The sequence below is a fragment of the Salmo salar genome, chromosome 12, assembly GCF_965601325.2.
Source record: "Salmo salar chromosome 12, fSalSal1, whole genome shotgun sequence".
In the NCBI taxonomy this organism is placed as follows: Eukaryota; Metazoa; Chordata; class Actinopteri; order Salmoniformes; family Salmonidae; genus Salmo; species Salmo salar.
Genome location: NC_138302.1, coordinates 4,966,199 through 4,985,538, shown reverse-complemented (window position 1 = coordinate 4,985,538; position 19,340 = coordinate 4,966,199). Strand labels below are relative to the sequence as shown.

Genomic DNA, 19,340 nt, shown 5'->3' with positions numbered 1-19,340 from the left:
ATTAGTTGCTTATTAGGCTGTATATACTGATTGGTGATGGGTTGTTCGCGAACGAACAGCTTTTTTTGAACATCTCTTTTTTTGTGAACATTGGGAACCAAATTGCATCGGTGAAAGAGCCGTTCATTTGGTTCCTCATTTGAACACTGCTGCTACTGCTTTTTGATCTGAAAACAATGTGTTAGACTTAGAGGGTGAATCCTGCAGAATGATTCTCTGAAGAGGGTGAATCCTGCAGAATGATTCTCCGAAGAGGGTGAATCCTGCAGAATGATTCTCCGAAGAGGGTGAATCCTGCAGAATGATTCTCCGAAGAGGGTGAATCCTGCAGAATGATTCTCCGAAGAGGGTGAATCCTGCAGAATGATTCTCCGAAGAGGGTGAATCCTGCAGAATGATTCTCCGAAGAGGGTGAATCCTGCAGAATGATTCTCCGAAGAGGGTGAATCCTGCAGAATGATTCTCCGAAGAGGGTGAATCCTGCAGAATGATTCTCCGGAGAGGGTGAATCCTGCAGAATGATTCTCCGGAGAGGGTGAATCCTGCAGAATGATTCTCCGGAGAGGGTGAATCTTGCAGAATGATTCTCCGAAGAGGGTGAATCTTGCAGAATGATTCTCCGAAGAGGGTGAATCCTGCAGAATGATTCTCCGAAGAGGGTGAATCCTGCAGAATGATTCTCCGAAGAGGGTGAATCCTGCAGAATGATTCTCCGAAGAGGGTGAATCCTGCAGAATGATTCTCCGAAGAGGGTGAATCCTGCAGAATGATTCTCCGAAGAGGGTGAATCCTGCAGAATGATTCTCCGAAGAGGGTGAATCCTGCAGAATGATTCTCCGAAGAGGGTGAATCCTGCAGAATGATTCTCCGAAGAGGGTGAATCCTGCAGAATGATTCTCCGAAGAGGGTGAATCCTGCAGAATGATTCTCCGAAGAGGGTGAATCCTGCAGAATGATTCTCCGAAGAGGGTGAATCCTGCAGAATGATTCTCCGAAGAGGGTGAATCCTGCAGAATGATTCTCCGAAGAGGGTGAATCCTGCAGAATGATTCTCCGAAGAGGGTGAATCCTGCAGAATGATTCTCCGACGAGGGTGAATCCTGCAGAATGATTCTCCGACGAGGGTGAATCCTGCAGAATGATCCTCTGAAGAGGGTGAATCCTGCAGAAACAATAAATAGTGGGGAGACCGTGTCAATCTGGTCCACAATGATCTTTTTAGTGCATACATTTTTTTCAGGCGATCTAATAATTTCTCCAGGAAAAAATGTATTTGAACGCACATTTCACGATCTGACAATGATAATAGTAGCCTATCTTTTGACCTAGGAGCGCCGCCTCTGAATGTGCTTTACAGCTCATTGAGTGCGATCTTAGTGCCAGCATCGGTTTGTGGTGGTAAACAGACAGCTACGAATAATACAGATAAACTCTCTTGGTAAATAGAATGGTCTGCAGGGATTCTAACTCAGGCAAACAAAAACTCTAGGCTTTCTTAACATTAGAAATTGCACATCGGCTGTTGTTAACAAAGGGACTTAACCCTCCCTCTCTTACCTTACCTGAGTCTGCCGTCCGGTCTTGACGATGCATAGAAAAACCAGAGAGTTGTATATCCTACAAATACCTAGGTGTCTGGTTAGACTGTAAACTCTCCTTCCAGACTCATATCAAACATCTCCAATCCAAAATCAAATCTAGAATCAGCTTTCTATTTTGCAAACAAAGCCTCCTTCACTCACGCCGCCGAACTTACCCTAGTAAAATGGACTATCTTACCGATCCTCGACTTCAGCGATGTCATCTACAAAATAGCTTCCAATACTCTACTCAGCAAACTGGATGCAGTCTATCACAGTGCCATCTGTTTTGTCAACAAAGCCCCTTATACCACCCACCACTGCGACCTGTATGCTCTAGTCGGCTGGCCCTCGCTTCATATTCGTCCCCAGACCCACTGGCTCCAGGTCATCTATAAGTCTATGCTAGGTAAAGCTCCGCCTTATCTCAGTTCATTGGTCACGATAACAACACCCACCCGTAGCACGCGCTCCAGCAGGTATATCTCACTGGTCACCCCCAAAGCCAACACCTGCTTTGGCCGCCTTTTCTTCCAGTTCTCTGCTGCCAGTGACTGGAACGAATTGCAAAAATCGTTGAAGCTGGAGACTTACATTTCCCTCACTAACTTTAAACATCAGCTATCTGAGCAGCTGTACATAGTCCATCTGTAAATAGCCCACCCAATCTACCTACCTCATCCCCATATTGTTATTATTTACTTTGCTGCTCTTTTGCACACCAGTATCACTACTTACGCACCATCATCTGCTCATCATCATCTGCTCATCGATAACTCCAGTGTTAATCTGCTAAATTGTAATTACTTTGCTATTATGGCCAATTTATTGCTTTACCTCCTCAATCCATTTGCACACACTGTATATAGACTTTCTTTTTTTCTATTGTATTATTGACTGTACGCTTGTTTATTCCATGTGTTGTTGTTTTTGTCGCACTGCTTTGCTTTATCTTGGCCAGGTCGCAGTTGTAAATGAGAACTTGTTCTCAACTAACCTACCTGGTTAAATAAAGGTAAAATAAAAAAAATAAAAATCCACGTCCCTGTTCAGCAATGACTCCGAGGAACATAAGATAGTCTTGAACGGAGCTCATCCAGTTCGTTCTGCACATTCGCCAACAGAGGGAAATCGCGGTCTACATTCTCGCAAACGTAGTCTTGTCATGACGGCGCCTCGCTAGCCTCTCTTTCCCCGCCGCTTCCCGGGGATTAGGGCCTGGTCCGGGGTAAGCTAAACGTCCAGAGCTGCCAACTCGTTGAAGTAGAAATCTTCTTCATCCAAATGGAGGTTAGTAATCGCTGTTCTGATGTCCAGACGCTGTTGTCATGGAGACAGTACGTTGTTCTTAACATGTGTTTGTGCTGACTGGTCAGATTCGGCTGTCGGACGGCCAGATTATGAAGCGTGATTCATCACTCCATAGAATGCATTTCCGCTGCTGCAGAGTTCAACGGCGATGAGCTTTACACCACTCCAGCCGACGCTTTTGCATTGCGCACGGTGATCTTAGGCTTGTGTGCGGCTGCTTGGCCATGGAAACCCATTTCCTGAAGCTCCCAGACAAACAGTTCTTGTGACGTTGCTTCCAGAGGCAGTTTGGAACTCAGTAGTGAGTGTTGCAACCGAGGACAGATTACTTTTATGAGCTTCATGCTTCAGCACTTGGCAGGCCCGTTCTGTGAGCTTGTGTGGCCTACCACTTCGCGGCTGAGGCGTTGTTGCTCCTAGACGTTTTCACTTCGCAATAACAGCACTTACAGTTGACCAGGGCAGCTCTAGCAGGGCAGAAATTTGACCAACTGACTTGTTGGAAAGGTGGCATCCTATGACAGTGCCATGTTGAACATCACTAAGCTCTTCAGTAAGGCCATTCTACTGCCAATGTTTGTCTGTGGAGATTGACAGGCTGTGTGCTCAACTTTATACACCTGTCAGCAACTTGTGTGGCTGAAACAACCGAATAAACACATTTTGAAGGGGGTGTCCACATACTTTTGTATATATAGTGTATGTTCAATATGTATGTTTAACGTGTGTGTGTGTGAGTGTGTGTGTGTATGTGTGTGTGTGTGTGTGTGTGTGTGTGTGTGTAACGTGTGTGTGTGTAACGTGTGTGTGTAACGTGTGTGTGTGTGTATGTGTCTCTCCTAGGGATCTGAAGCTGGACAACGTGATGCTGGATGCAGAAGGCCACATTAAGATAGCTGACTTTGGGATGTGTAAAGAGAACATGTTAGACGGTGTCACCACCAAGACCTTCTGTGGGACCCCAGACTACATCGCTCCTGAGGTAATGGTCTCTTCTGTTCTTCATCCCCCTATCCTCTTCTTTCTCCTCTCCTCCCCCCTTAGTCCTCTATCCTCCTCCTATCTCATCCCTCTCTCCTCCTCCAGATCATAGCGTACCAGCCCTATGGGAAGTCCGTGGACTGGTGGGCCTTTGGAGTTCTGCTGTATGAGATGCTGGCTGGACAGGTAGGGGGGTGTGGCTGTGGGTGATATTTGTCTCGGTACATAGTCTTACAGTACGTAGTGCAGAATGTCAGCGGTGTCCTCTCAGTGGTGCTCTGTGTGTCCCTCCCCAGCCTCCGTTTGATGGTGAGGATGAGGATGAGTTGTTTCAGTCCATCATGGAGCATCACGTCTCCTACCCCAAGTCTATGTCCAAGGAGGCTGTCGCCATCTGCAAAGGGGTGAGTATACACACTTACACTCCCTGTCTCTCTCTCTCTCTCTCTCACAAACACACACACTCTGACCTCTGACCCCTGTCTCTAGTTGATGACTAAGCACCCAGGGAAGCGTCTGGGCTGTGGTCCGGAAGGGGAGAGGGATATAAAGGAACATGCCTTCTTCCGTTACATAGACTGGGACAAACTGGAGAACAAGGAAGTCCAGCCGCCCTTCAAACCCAAAGCTGTGAGTCTAACCTATATAACCTGTCTCTCTCTCTCTCTCGCTCTATATATATTGATATATATAGCCCTCTATACCCTCATTATAACTACCTACTACCCCTTCAAACCCAAAGCTGTTGAATAGATCCACTGGATCTCTAAGCTGTAGAATAGATCCACTGGATCTCTAAGCTGTAGAATAGATCCACTGGATCTCTAAGCCGTAGAATAGATCCACTGGATCTCTAAGCTGTAGAATAGATCCACTGGATCTCTAAGTTGGAGAATAGATCCACTGTATCTCTAAGCTGTAGAATAGATCCACTGGATCTCTACGCTGTAGAATAGATCCACTGGATCTCTAAGCTGTAGAATAGATCCACTGGATCTCTAAGCTGGAGAATAGATCCGACTGGATCTCAAAGCTGTAGAATAGATCCACTGGATCTCTAAGCTGTAGAATAGATCCACTGGATCTCTAAGCTGTAGACCTATAGAATATTCTTGATCCACTAGATCTGGTAAAAACAGGTACCTTTTCCAAATGTTGTTATGTAACAGCCTGAATTTAAATTGGATTCATTTGAGATTTTGTGTCAGTGTCTTTACACATTGTCTTTACACAATACCCCATTATGTCAAAGTGAAATTATGTTTTTCGATTTTTTTTTTTTGACATTTTGAAAAATTAAAACCTAACATGTCTTGAGTCAATAAGTATTTAACCCCTTTGTTATGTCAAGCCTAAAGAAATTCAGGAGTGAAAATGTGCATAACAGAGTAAATTGCATGGACTCTGTGTGCAATAATAGTGTTTAACATGATTTTTGAATGACTACCTCATCTCGGTACCCCACACATACAATTATCTGTAAGGTCCCTCAGTCGAGCAGTGATTTTCAAACAAAGATTCGAACATAAAGACCAGGGAGGTTTTCCAATGCATCGCAAAGAAGGCCATCTATTGGTAGATGGGTAAAAAAAAAAATGTAAGACATTGAATATCCATTTGAGCATGGTGAAGTTATTAATTACACTTGAAATGGTGTATCAATACACCCAGTCACAACAAAGATACAGGCGTCCTTCCTAACTCAGTTGCCGCAGAGGAAGGACACTGCTCAGGGATTTCACCATGAGGCCAATGGTGACTTTAAAATGCCTACAGAGTTTAATGGCTGTGATAGGAGAAAACTGAGGATGGATCAACAACATTGTAGTTACTCCACAATACAAAATCTAAATGACAGAGTGAAAAGAAGGAAGGCTGTACAGAACAAAAATATTCCAAATTATGCATCCTGTTTGCAATAAGGTACTAAAGTAAAACTGCAAAAAAAATGGCAAAGAAATGAACTTCATGTCCTGAATACAAAACGTTATGTTTTGAGAAAATCCAACACAACACATCACTGAGTACCACTCTTCATATTTTCAATCATGATGGTGGCTGCATCATGTTATGGGTATTTTTATCATCGTTAAGGACTATGGAGTTTTTTAGGATAAAAAGAAACAGAATAGAGCTAAGCACAGGTAAAATCCTAGAGGAAAACCTGGTTCAGTCTGCTTTCCAACAGACACTGGGAGACAAATTCACCTTTCAGCAGGACAATAACCTAAAACATAAGGCTAAATATACACTGGAGTTGCTTACCAAGACAACATTGAATGTCCCTGAGTGGCCTAGTTACAGTTTTGACTTAAATTGGCTTGAAAATCTATGGCAAGACTTGACCATGTCTGTCTAGCAATGATCAGCAACCAACTCTGCAGTGCTTGGATAATTTTTTTAAGTATAATGTGCAAATATCGTACAATCCAGGTGTGTAAAGCTCTTAGAGACTTACCCAGAAAGACTCACAGCCGTAATCACTGCCAAAGGTGATTCTAACATGTATTGACTCAGGGGGTTAAATACTTACCTAATCAAGAAATATATTTGTTTTATTTTTCATACATTTTTTACAAATGTTACAATTTTTCTTCCACTTTGACATTTTAGACTATTTTGTGTAGATTGTTGATTAAAACAATGACACTTAAATCCATTTTAATCCACTTTGTAAGTCAAACAGCAATTGGTTCATTCATCCTCCAAGCTCTGCCCACAAACCTCAAATATCATCCGCCATTAGTCTGAGCCAACAGATGCCAATGTCTCATTGAGGGGATTCCATTAATCTGACCCAGGCTCCAGGGTAGGTGTCTCATTGAGGGGATTCCATTAATCTGACCCAGGCTCCAGGGTAGGTGTCTCATTGAGGGGATTCCATTAATCTGACCCAGGCTCCAGGGTAGGTGTCTCATTTAGGGGATTCCATTAATCTGACCCAGTCTCCAGGGTAGGTGTCTCATTGAGGGGATTCCATTAATCTGACCCAGGCTCCAGGGTAGGTGTCTCATTGAGGGGATTCCATTAATCTGACCCAGGCTCCAGGGTAGGTGTCTCATTGAGGGGATTCCATTAATCTGACCCAGGCTCCAGGGTAGGTGTGTTTTGCACCGGGTGAAAGGGAATTAGTTTAGGAACCGGGCTGCTTCCCGGGTGTGAACCAGGTTCCCCGTTCAAAGCCCAGGACGAAGTCGGCTCAAAACAAAAGTGACGAAATTAAACACGTGGAGGGATGAGTAGGATTGTGTGTTTTGCAAAAGTGATTTGAGTTTTTTGATTAAAACGCTTCATGTGCCTTCCTAATGAAAACTAGTTTGAAAATTCGAACATATATATTTGGTGGAAAAGAGGTGTTGTATGTTTCTGGTCGATGTACCATGATGCCTTGTTGACAACATGACCGGGCGGTGTAGATTACTGTTCTGTTAGAGAAGGCTGCTTCTCCCTCACCGCCTGGTCACATCATAGGTCTCAGCCCGGTGTCCCACAGCTCAGCACAATTCAACCCACTGGTTTGCGTTGTCACTAGGTCACAGGATGCTGAGGCTTCATTGGCTCATTTGAACCAATGAAAGTCCAAGAATGTCCGGTCCGAATTGTGATTGGTTGGCTGATTTATTATCCAATCCAATATTCTCATTCTTACGTCACTAGTCCATTCATCCAATGACCAGCTTTTACCCCTTGAGTTTCTGTTATTTATTTTTTTCCTCCAGGGTCGTGTTAAGTTGGAATGAAATGAATCAGCACAACACTGGTGGAAAAAATATAGATTTCTATTCTGTTGTGGATGAGGACCGGATGACTCTCCGTCCATCTACTTCATTATATTTCTATTATGTTGTGGATGAGGACCGGATGACTCTCCGTCCATCTGCTTCATTATATTTCTATTATGTTGTGGATGAGGACCGGATGACTCTCCGTCCATCTACTTCATTATATTTCTATTATGTTGTGGATGAGGACCGGATGACTCTCTGTCCATCTGCTTCATTATATTTCTATTCTGTTGTGGATGAGGACCGGATGACTCTCCGTCCATCTGCTTCATTATATTTCTATTATGTTGTGGATGAGGACCGGATGACTCTCCGTCCATCTGCTTCATTATATTTCTATTATGTTGTGGATGAGGACCGGATGACTCTCCGTCCATCTGCTTCATTATATTTCTATTATGTTGTGGATGAGGACCGGATGACTCTCCGTCCATCTGCTTCATTATATTTCTATTATGTTGTGGATGAGGACCGGATGACTCTCCGTCCATCTGCTTCATTATATTTCTATTATGTTGTGGATGAGGACCGGATGACTCTTCGTCCATCTGCTTCATTATATTTCTATTCTGTTGTGGATGAGGACCAGATGACTCTCCGTCCATCTGCTTCATTATATTTCTATTATGTTGTGGATGAGGACCGGATGACTCTCCGTCCATCTGCTTCATTATATTTCTATTATGTTGTGGATGAGGACCGGATGACTCTCCGTCCATCTGCTTCATTATATTTCTATAATGTTGTGGATGAGGACCGGATGACTCTTCGTCCATCTGCTTCATTATATTTCTATTCTGTTGTGGATGAGGACCAGATGACTCTCTGTCCATCTGCTTCATTATATTTCTATTCTGTTGTGGATGAGGACCGGATGACTCTCCATCCATCAACATTATATTTATATTCTGTTTCTCCTCTACTTTATGTGTTTTTATTTCCTTCATCCATCCATCCCTCTTCTCTCTCCCTCCTCCACAGTGTGGTCGCGACGCAGAGAACTTTGACCGTTTCTTTACACGCCACCCCCCCGTCTTGACCCCCCCTGACCAGGAGGTCATCATGAACCTGGACCAGGAGGAGTTCCAGGGATTCTCATTTGTTAACCCAGAGTACCCCGACATGGACTGACCAATCACGGCGCTGCATTAGCTCCATGATCCTGCCCCTCTTCCAGATCTCATATCATTTCATTACCAGGATATGGTTTAGGAGCAAGGGTGTGTCCCAATTATCTCTCCTCCCTCTTGAGTGTGCACTTGTCCACTACTCCGAGTGGTCTAAGGCAGTCTAAGGCGCTGCATCTCAGTGCAAGAAGCATCACTACAGTGCCTGGTTCGAATCCAGGTTGTATCACATCCGGCCATGATTGGGAGTCCCATAGGGTGGCGCCCAATTGGCCCAGGGTTTGGCCGGGGTAGGCCGTCATTGTAAATAAGAATTTGTTCTTAACTGACTTGCCTAGTTAAATAAAGGTTAAATAAATAAAATTTAAAAAACACACAAATGTAAAAACATTGTATTGGTGTAAACCTGGAGTAGAGTTTCCATTTACCACTAATTTCCTTTCAAGTGAACAAGTGCATACTTTGGGAGGAAGGAGAGAGAATTGGGACATAGCCTTGTCCCTACCCATATCTACTGTTCAAACCCTAACCTAAACACCGATCTAGGATCAGATTCCCCATGCCCCAGTCTTAACCTGAACCATTAGATACTAACCTAAACACCGATCTAGGATCAGATTCCCCATGCCCCAGTCTTAACCTGAACCATTAGATACTAACCTAAACACAGATCTAGGACCAGATTCCCCATGCCCCAGTCCTAACCTGAACCATTAGATACTAACCTAAACACCGATCTAGGATCAGATTCCCCATGCCCCAGTCTTAACCTGAACCATTAGATACTAACCTAAACACAGATCTAGGACCAGATTCCCCATGCCCCAGTCCTAACCTGAACCATTAGATACTAACCTAAACACCGATCTAGGATCAGATTCCCCATGCCCCAGTCTTAACCTGAACCATTAGATACTAACCTAAACACAGATCTAGGACCAGATTCCCCATGCCCCAGTCCTAACCTGAACCATTAGATACTAACCTAAACACAGATCTAGGATCAGATTCCCCATGCCCCAGTCTTAACCTGAACCATTATGGAGATCTGACCTCTGATCAGCGGTTAAAGACAACTTCTAGTCAACAGAACAGAAGGACCCAATCAAATGACCTCCCACTGATCTGGGACCAATATTGACCGACTGATCGAACTGATCGACTTTCTACTATTAATGATCAATCAGGGTATTGTTTTTGTATTGATTAGGGATTCCTGTTTAGGGATTTCCTGTCAGAGATTTACTGTCAGAATACTAGAACTGTTATGACGTGTTAGCATCATGTTGTTACAGGGAGGGATGCTGAATATACGTAGCCTCCTTGGTACTGTCACGGGTCCTCTCCTTGTTCGGGCGGCGCTCGGCGTCGCCGTTCTTCTAGCCATCGTCGATCCACTTTTAATTTTCCATGTGTTTTGTCTTGTTTTTCCACACACCTGGTTTCAATTCCCTCATTTACTTGTTGTGTATTTAACCCTCTGTTCCCCCCATGTCTTGGTGTGGGATTCTGTAGCGGGGTGCGTAATTGGCGGCAGAGAAGTCAGGCGCAGGAGAGCAGAACTGGGTATTACCCGGAGATTTATTAAGCAAAACCAGCGGCATCCAGAACAAGATAAATGGGCACAAAGATAACCCGTTGTGCGCTCACGGGTAACGTGCACAAGCACTACAATAAACAATCCCACACAAAGACATGGGGGGGGAACAGAGGGTTAAATACACAACAAGTAAATGAGGGAATTGAAACCAGGTGTGTGGAAAAACGAGACAAAACACATGGAAATTTGCAAAGCGGATCGACGATGGCTAGAAGACCGGCGACGCCGAGCGCCGCCCGAACAAGGAGAGGAGCCGACTTCGGCGGAAGTCGTGACAACCACCACCTCACACACCATGTTACGTTACTGTAAAAGTGTGCCAAAGCAGGGTCAGAGTTCAGGGTCCAGTGTCCTCCATTACAGGAAGACACACTGCAGCCATTTTGTGCCACAGAGCCCAACAACCACACCTCAGAATAGCATTCACTGCAACTGGAAACACACAGACACACCAGGGTTCATCTCCAATAGTCTGTCAACCCAGTCCAACCACCCATCTCTCTATATCGCTCTGAGACCAGGGCCCATTCCCTCTATAGTGACCTGCTATTGACCAGGGCCCATTCCCTCTATAGTGACCTGCTATTGACCAGGGCCCATTCCCTCTATAGTGACCTGCTATTGACCAGGGCCCATTCCCTCTATAGTGACCTGCTATTGACCAGGTCCCATTCCCTCTATAGTGACCTGCTTTTGACCAGGGCCCATTCCCTCTATAGTGACCTGCTATTGACCAGGGCCCTGGCCCAGTAGAAAGTAGTGCACTGCATAGGGAATAGGGTGCGATTTCAGACACTGTCTAGGAATTATCTGACCACTACCAAACAGGGATGTTGTAGTTGATACTTCACCAGGGGGGTTAGTTAGTACTAGTTTAGTTAACCGGGGGGTTAGTTAGTACTAGGTTAGTTAACTGGTTATTAGTACCAGGGGGTTGGGAGGTGTTCTGTAACTGTTTAAAGAGAGATCTGATTATATTAACAAGCAGTTAAATGTGTCAAACAGTAAAATACTGGAAAGAGATTTTTTTTTCTTGTGTCAAGAGTGAGTGGGTATGATGAGGAGGATTACAATGAGGATGATGATGACGATGATGAGGATGACAATGAGGATGATGACAATGAGGATGATGATGAGGACGATGAGGATGATGACAATGAGGATGATGATGAGGATGATGAGGATGACAATGAGGATGATGACAATGAGGATGATGAGGATGATGATGACAATGAGGATGATGATGATAATGGTAATGACAATGAGGATGATGAGGATGATAATGAGGTTGATGAGGATGACGATGATGATGAGGATGATGATGATAATGAGGATGATGGTGACAATGATGAGGATGATAATGAGGATAATGAGGGTAATGATGATGGCTGAATCTTGTTTTGTGTGTATGCTGAGCTAAAGGCTATAGGCCTTATCTGATCTTGGGGAGTTAACTCAAGTGTCTACTGTCTTACAGGAAACTTACAGAGATTTGTAAAGATGTAGGGAGATGGTGTGTGTCGTTGATCTTGTAAGTGTAAATCTGTCTTCTGATTGGATGATAATATAATATAACTCAACTCACCTCCTCGTGCCTAACGTCTCAACCAGCATACTGCTCTCTGTCTCATTACACACACACACGCACACGCACACGCACACGCACACACAGAAACCCCTTGAGGAACAGACTGTCTACTAGTCCATATAGAAACCCCTTGAGGAACAGACTGTCTACTAGTCCATATAGAAACCCCTTGAGGAACAGACTGTCTACTAGTCCATATAGAAACCCCTTGAGGAACAGACTGTCTACTAGTCCATATAGAAACCCCTTGAGGAACAGACTGTCTACTAGTCCATATAGAAACCCCTTGAGGAACAGACTGTCTACTAGTCCATATAGAAACCCCTTGAGGAACAGACTGTCTACTAGTCCATATAGAAACCCCTTGAGGAACAGACTGTCTACTAGTCCATATAGAAACCCCTTGAGGAACAGACTGTCTACTAGTCCATATAGAAACCCCTTGAGGAACAGACTGTCTACTAGTCCATATAGAAACCCCTTGAGGAACAGACTGTCTACTAGTCCATATAGAAACCCCTTGAGGAACAGACTGTCTACTAGTCCATATAGAAACCCCTTGAGGAACAGACTGTCTACTAGTACCTGGCTGTCCATAGGGGTGTGATGACATCACCCTCAGCAGCTGGTGTGTAGACACCAGCAGGTCCTGGGAGACCAGGGGATAGAGTTTGGACCTTTGCCCCGGCCGGTCCACTGGATAAGGGGCTGCTGGGTGGGCAGGGCCCCCTGGGGCAGAGGGGCCTAGAGGAGAGATGGAGATGGAGAGCAGAAGGTAGGAAATAAACGAGTGTTCCTGGAAACTATCTCTCCTCTCTTCTCTCCGTTCCTCTCTTCCTGAGGCTTTCTGTATGTCCTTCTATAGCTCTCTCACTCTGCCGGTCTGTAACACCCTCTCTCTGCCAGTCTGTAACGGTCTGTCCCTCTGCTAGTCTGTAACACCCTCTCTCTGCCAGTCTGTAACGGTCTGTCTCTCTGCCAGTCTGTAACGGTCTGTCTCTCTGCCAGTCTGTAATGGTCTGTCGCTCTACCATCTGTAACGGTCTGTCCCTCTGCCAGTCTGTAACGGTCTGTCCCTCTGCCAGTCTGTAACGGTCTGCCAGTCTGTAACGGTCTGTCCCTCTGCCAGTCTGTAACGGTCTGTCTCTCTGCCAGTCTGTAACGGTCTGTCTCTCTGCCAGTCTGTAACAGTCTGTTTCTCTGCCAGTCTGTAACAGTCTGTCCCTCTGCCAGTCTGTAACGGTCTGTCCCTCTGCCAGTCTGTAACGGTCTGTCTCTCTGCCGGTCTTTAACGATCTGTCTCTCTGCCAGTCTGTAACGGTCTGTCCCTCTGCCAGTCTGTAACGGTCTGTCCCTCTGCCAGTCTGTAACACCCTCTATCTAACATCTGTAATGGTCTGTCTCTCTATCAGTCTGTAATGGTCTGTCTCTCTGCCAGTCTGTAACGGTCTGTCCCTCTGCTAGTCTGTAACACCCTCTCTCTGCCATCTGTAATGGTCTGTCTCTCTGCCGGTCTGTAACGGTCTGTCCCTCTGCCAGTCTGTAACGGTCTGTCCCTCTGCCAGTCTGTAACACCCTCTATCTGCCATCTGTAATGGTCTGTCTCTCTGCCAGTCTGTAACGGTCTGTCCCTCTGCCAGTCTGTAACGGTCTGTCCCTCTGCCAGTCTGTAACACTCTCTATCTAACATCTGTAATGGTCTGTCTCTCTATCAGTCTGTAATGGTCTGTCTCTCTGCCAGTCTGTAACGGTCTGTCCCTCTGCTAGTCTGTAACACCCTCTCTCTGCCGGTCTGTAATGGTCTGTCCCTCTGCCAGTCTGTAACGGTCTGTCCCTCTGCCAGTCTGTAACACCCTCTATCTGCCATCTGTAATGGTCTGTCTCTCTGCCAGTCTGTAACGGTCTGTCCCTCTGCCAGTCTGTAATGATCTGTCTCTCTGCCAGTCTGTCTTTAAGTCTATGCCATAGTCTATCAGTCTGTTGCTTGACTGTACCGGGGTCTGTATATTTTCTCTCCTCTCAGGTTGTCTGTTGACTTTTCTATGTTCTGTAGACTTAGGAGTCTCCTGGGTGATCCTGTCTGTTCAGTGGGTGGTCTGGTGTCTCCCGGGTGATCCTGTCTGTTCAGTGGGTGTCTGGTGTCTCTCCGGTCTCCCGGGTGATCCTGTCTGTTCAGTGGGGGGTCTGGTGTCTCTCCGGTCTCCCGGGTGATCCTGTCTGTTCAGTGGGTGGTCTGGTGTCTCTCCGGTCTCCCGGGTGATATTGTCTGTTCAGTGGGTGGTCTGGTGTCTCTCCGGTCTCCTGGGTGATCCTGTCTGTTCAGTGGGTGGTCTGGTGTCTCTCCGGTCTCCCGGGTGATATTGTCTGTTCAGTGGGTGGTCTGGTGTCTCTCCGGTCTCCCGGGTGATATTGTCTGTTCAGTGGGTGGTCTGGTGTCTCTCCGGTCTCCCGGGTGATATTGTCTGTTCAGGGGTGGTCTGTGTCTTTGGTCTGGGGTGGTCTGTGTCTGTTTTGGGGTGGTCTATGTCTGTCTGTTCTGGGATGGTCTGGGTCGGTCTGTGTGTTTGTTCTGGGGTGGTCTGTGCCTTTGGTCTGTCAGTTTGGCTCCTCTTGTGTCCAGACTCGCTGCTCTCTCTGTCCTCTGTCTCTGTTCACATAAACATTACTGTTATTGTGCTCTCAGCTGCTCTGGGGCTGCACCCCCCCGTCCCCGTCCCCGTCTTCACTTTGGTGCGGTCCGACTGTTCTGTCTTAGGTGTGGGGCTGTACGGCCTCAGTTCGTAGAGAGGGGTGTGTCGTGTTTGAACACCTCTCTTCCTTCAATTCATCCTCAGAACCTGTGTGCTGATTGGTTTTCACTATCTCTCTCTCTCTCTTTCACTATCTCTCTCTCTTTCACTCTCTCTCCTTACATCTCACTCTTAACTCTCTTCCTCACTCACTCACTCACTCACTCACTCACTCACTCACTCACTCACTCACTCACTCACTCACTCAATCTCTCCTTCTCCCCCCTTCCTCTCGCTCTCTCTCTCTCTCTCTCTCTCTCTCTCTCTCTCTCTCTCTCTCTCTCTCTCTCCTTCTCCCCCCCTTCCTTTCTCTCTCTCTCTCTCTCTCTCCTTCACCCCCTTCCTTTCACTCTCTCTCTCCTTCTCCCCCCTTCCTTTCTCTCTCTCTCTCTCTCTCTCTCTGAGCTTGATTTCAGTCATGTTTCTAATTAATAAGCTTGTCTGTTCAGAGATCAATAACCTGATTAAAATAACATATCTTCTTCTCTCTCCCCTCTCTTTCTTCCCTCCTCTCCCCCTTCCTCTCCTACCCTCGCTCTCTCCCTCCCTCCCTCCTTTCTCTCCTTTCTCCCTCTAACAGAAGAACCGTCGGGACACAGGGAACTTTGATAAAGAGTTCACTAAGATGGCAGTGGAACTGACTCCTACAGACAAACTGTTCATAATGAACCTCGATCAGAACGAATTCCAGGGATTCTCCTATACCAACCCAGAGTACATCATACAGGTTTAACCCTATAGATGAAATAACATGAGACTCGCCAACCCAGAGTACATCATACAGGTTTAACCCTATAGATGAAATAACATGAGACTCACCAACCCAGAGTACATCATACAGGTTTAACCCTATAGATGAAATAACATGAGACTCACCAACCCAGAGTACATCATACAGGTTTAACCCTATAGATGAAATAACATGAGACTCACCAACCCAGAGTACATCATACAGGTTTAACCCTATAGATGAAATAACATGAGACTCGCCAACCCAGAGTACATCATACAGGTTTAACCCTATAGATGAAATAACATGAGACTCACCAACCCAGAGTACATCATACAGGTTTAACCCTATAGATGAAATAACATGAGACTCACCAACCCAGAGTACATCATACAGGTTTAACCCTATAGATGAAATAACATGAGACTCACCAACCCAGAGTACATCATACAGCTTTAACCCTATAGATTATACAGTACCTGTCAAAAGGTGGGCCACACCTACTCATTCAAAGGTTTTTATTTTACTATTTTCTACATTGTAGAATAATAGTGAAGACGCCAAACTATGAAATAATACATGGTAACACTATGTGGTAACCAAAAAAGTGTTAAACAAATCTAAATATATTTTATATTTGAGATTTTTCAAAGTAGCCCCCCTTTGCCTTGATGACGGCTTTGAACACTCTTGGCATTTTCTCAACCAGCTTCACGAGGTAGTCACCTGTAGTCACATGGAATGCATTTCAATTAACAGGTGTGCTTTGTTAAAAGTTAATTTGTGGAATTTCTTTCCTCCTTAATGCATTTGAGCCAATCAGTTGTGTTGTGACAAGGTAGGGGTGGTATACAGAAGATAGCCCTATTTGGTAAAAGACCAAGTCCATATTATGACAAGAACAGCTCAAATAAGCAAAGAGAAACTACAGTCCATCATTACTTTAAGACATAAAGGTCAAGAACTTTGAACGTTTCTTCAAGTGCAGTCGCAAAAACCATCGAGCGCTATGATGAAACTGGCTCTCATGAGGACCGCCACAGGAAAGGAAGACCCAGAGTTACCTCTGCTGCAAAGGATAAGTTAATTAGAGATACCAGCATCAGAAATTGCAGCCCAAATAAATGCTTCAGAGTTCAAGGAACAGACACATCTCAACATCAACTGTTCAGAGGAGACTGCGAATCAGGCCTTCATGGTCGAATTGCTGCAAAGAAACCAAAACTTAAGGACACCAATAAGGCAGTTATGTTTTTGCGTTATCAGATATTAATTCATGAAAAGGGAGGCAGTTAGCCTAGTGGTTAGACCGTTTTGCCAGTAACTGAAAGGTTGCTGGATCGAATCCCCGAGCTGACAAGGTAAAAATCTGTCGTTCTGCCCCTGAATAAGGCAGTTAACCCACTGTTCCCCGGTAGGCCGTCATTGTAAATAAGAATTTGTTCTTAACTGACTTGCCTAGTTAAATAAATGTTACATTTAAAATAAAATCAAAATAAGAAGAGACTTCCTTGGGCTAAGAAACACGAGCAATGGACATTAGACCGGTAAAGATCTGTCCTTTGGTTTGATGAGTCCAAATTTGAGATTTTTGTGTCTTTGTGAAACGCAGAGTAAGTGAACGGAGGATCTCCGCATGTGTGGTTCCCACCGTGAAGCATGGAGGAGGAGGTGTGATGGTGTGGGGGTACTTTGCTGGTAATACTGTCGATGATCTATTTAGAATTCAAGGCACACTTAATCAGCATGGCTACCACAGCATTCTGCAGGGATACACCATCCCATCTGGTTTGCACTTAGTAGGACTATCATTTGTTTTTCAACAGGACAATGACCCAACACACCTTCAGGATGTGTAAGGGCTATTTGACCAAGAAGGAGTGTGATGGAATGCTGCATCAGATGACCTGGCCTCCACAATCACCTGACCTCAACCCAATTGAGATGGTTTGCTATGAGTTGGACTGCAGAGTGAAGGAAAAGCAGCCAACAAGTGCTCAGCATATGTGGGAACTCTTTCAAGACTGTTGGAAAAGCATTCCAGGTGAAGCTGGTTGATAGTGCTAAGAGTGGGCAAAGCTGTCATCAAGGAGGAGGGTGGCTGCTATGAAGAATCTCAAATATAACATATATTTTGATTTAACACTTTTTTTGGTTACTACCTGTTTCCCCATACAATGTAGAAAATAGTAAAAATAAAGAAAAACCCTTAAATGAGTAGGTGTGTCCAAACTTTTTACTGGCACTGTATATACTTCTTATAACATTCTACACAATACCATTACCAGAACAACCCCATTCAACAGCAAACTAGCTAATGCAAACCCAGCCAGCCAGTCACACCAAGCCTTCACCCACACCTCTAATCCTGACAACTGTTAGTCTACTAGCTCCCATCAACATGGACTGTACCAACATCACAACCACCCCTCTGTTCCTGCTGCACGGTTTAGTTTAACCCAACAGAACCAGAACCAACTCCACCTGGAACCACCTGGTCTGAAGAGGTTTCAAGAGGAGCCAGGAGAGACTGGTTCTCTTCCAGAATGTTCTTCCATCACTCTGTTTGGACTCGGAGCTGTCTGGCCTGTTCACTATGTAGTGATAACTGTGGGATATGGCTAAAAGTAGAGACATGTATTTAGAGAGTTGGGCCAGCTTCCAGAATGTTCTTCCATCACTCTGAGCTGTCTGGCCTGTTCACTATGTAGTGGTAACCGTGGAAGATGGCTAAAAGCAGAGACATGTATTTACAGAGTTGGGCCAGCTTCTAGAATGTTGAATATTGTTCTAATTCTAGATATTCACTTAGAGAACATTGTTTAAATATTCCCAATGTAATGTTAATGGAGATCTAACATGGCTGTTATAGAACGTTGTAGTGTCATGTAAATACATCATTCTAGACATTCTATTCCCCATGTAATGTTAATGGGGCGCTAACAACTCTAAATACATGGCTCTGGTCTAAAAGCAGTGCACTGTAGTAGGGCGCCATTCAGGATGTGACCTATTACGTGTGTTTGTTTACGTGTTCTCTTCTTCTGCCTGTAACGTGACGTTATGACCATTCCATAACATGTATGAGCAAATGCGTGTGACACCTTGGTCTCACATCCCAGTGTTTTTAGAACTCATATCTTAGTGTTCCAGAACTCATATCTTAGTGTTCCAGAACTCATATCTTAGTGTTCCAGAACTCATGCTCCAGTGTTTCTAGAACTCATATCTTAGTGTTCCAGAACTCATATATTAGTGTTCCAGAACTCATATCTGAGTGTTCCAGAACTCATATCTGAGTGTTCCAGAACTCATATCTGAGTGTTCCAGAACTCACATCTGAGTGTTCCAGAACTCACATCTGAGTGTTCCAGAACTCACGTCTTAGTGTTCCAGAACTCGCGTCTTAGTGTTCCAGAACTCACGTCTTAGTGTTCCAGAACTCATATCTTAGTGTGCCAGAACTCATATCTTAGTGTTCCAGAACTCATATCTTAGTGTTCCAGAACTCATGCTCCAGTGTTTCTAGAACTCATATCTTAGTGTTCCAGAACTCATATCTTAGTGTTCCAGAACTCATGCTCCAGTGTTTCTAGAACTCACATCTTAGTGTTCTAGATTAGAACTCATGGTGTCCCAGTCTTTAGAACACGTCTGGTCTTCCAAACTCGATGCAAAAAAAACTGTCTGACAGAGAGAAATGAGATCTGATCTGTAGACTGCTGCAGTGCCGGTCTCTCTCTGTCCCTCTTCCTCTCTCTGTCCCTCTTCCTCTCTCTCTCTCTCTCTCTCTTACCCTTCTTCGTGTGTGTGTGTGTGTGTGTGTGTGTGTGTGTGTGTGTGTGTGTG

At 44.9% G+C, this 19,340-nt stretch overlaps 1 protein-coding gene across 2 annotated transcripts in view; it reads left to right on the top strand.

Moving 5' to 3' along the window:
* The window catches only part of LOC106595901 (protein kinase C beta type), a 169,643-nt gene extending 153,589 nt beyond the window's left edge, over positions 1-16,054 (top strand). The window contains exons 13-17 of one of the 2 annotated variants that reach the window (XM_082958476.1): positions 3,735-3,873; positions 3,978-4,058; positions 4,169-4,276; positions 4,362-4,502; positions 15,342-16,054. In XM_082958476.1, the coding sequence (XP_082814602.1) occupies positions 3,735-3,873; positions 3,978-4,058; positions 4,169-4,276; positions 4,362-4,502; positions 15,342-15,494 (622 nt within the window). In that variant the 3' untranslated portion in view covers positions 15,495-16,054. Of the gene's footprint in view, positions 1-3,734; positions 3,874-3,977; positions 4,059-4,168; positions 4,277-4,361; positions 4,503-8,638; positions 10,519-15,341 lie in introns of those variants that run through there. The other variant, XM_082958475.1, reaches the window with a different exon arrangement.
* The last annotated feature ends 3,286 nt before the right edge of the window (positions 16,055-19,340 follow it).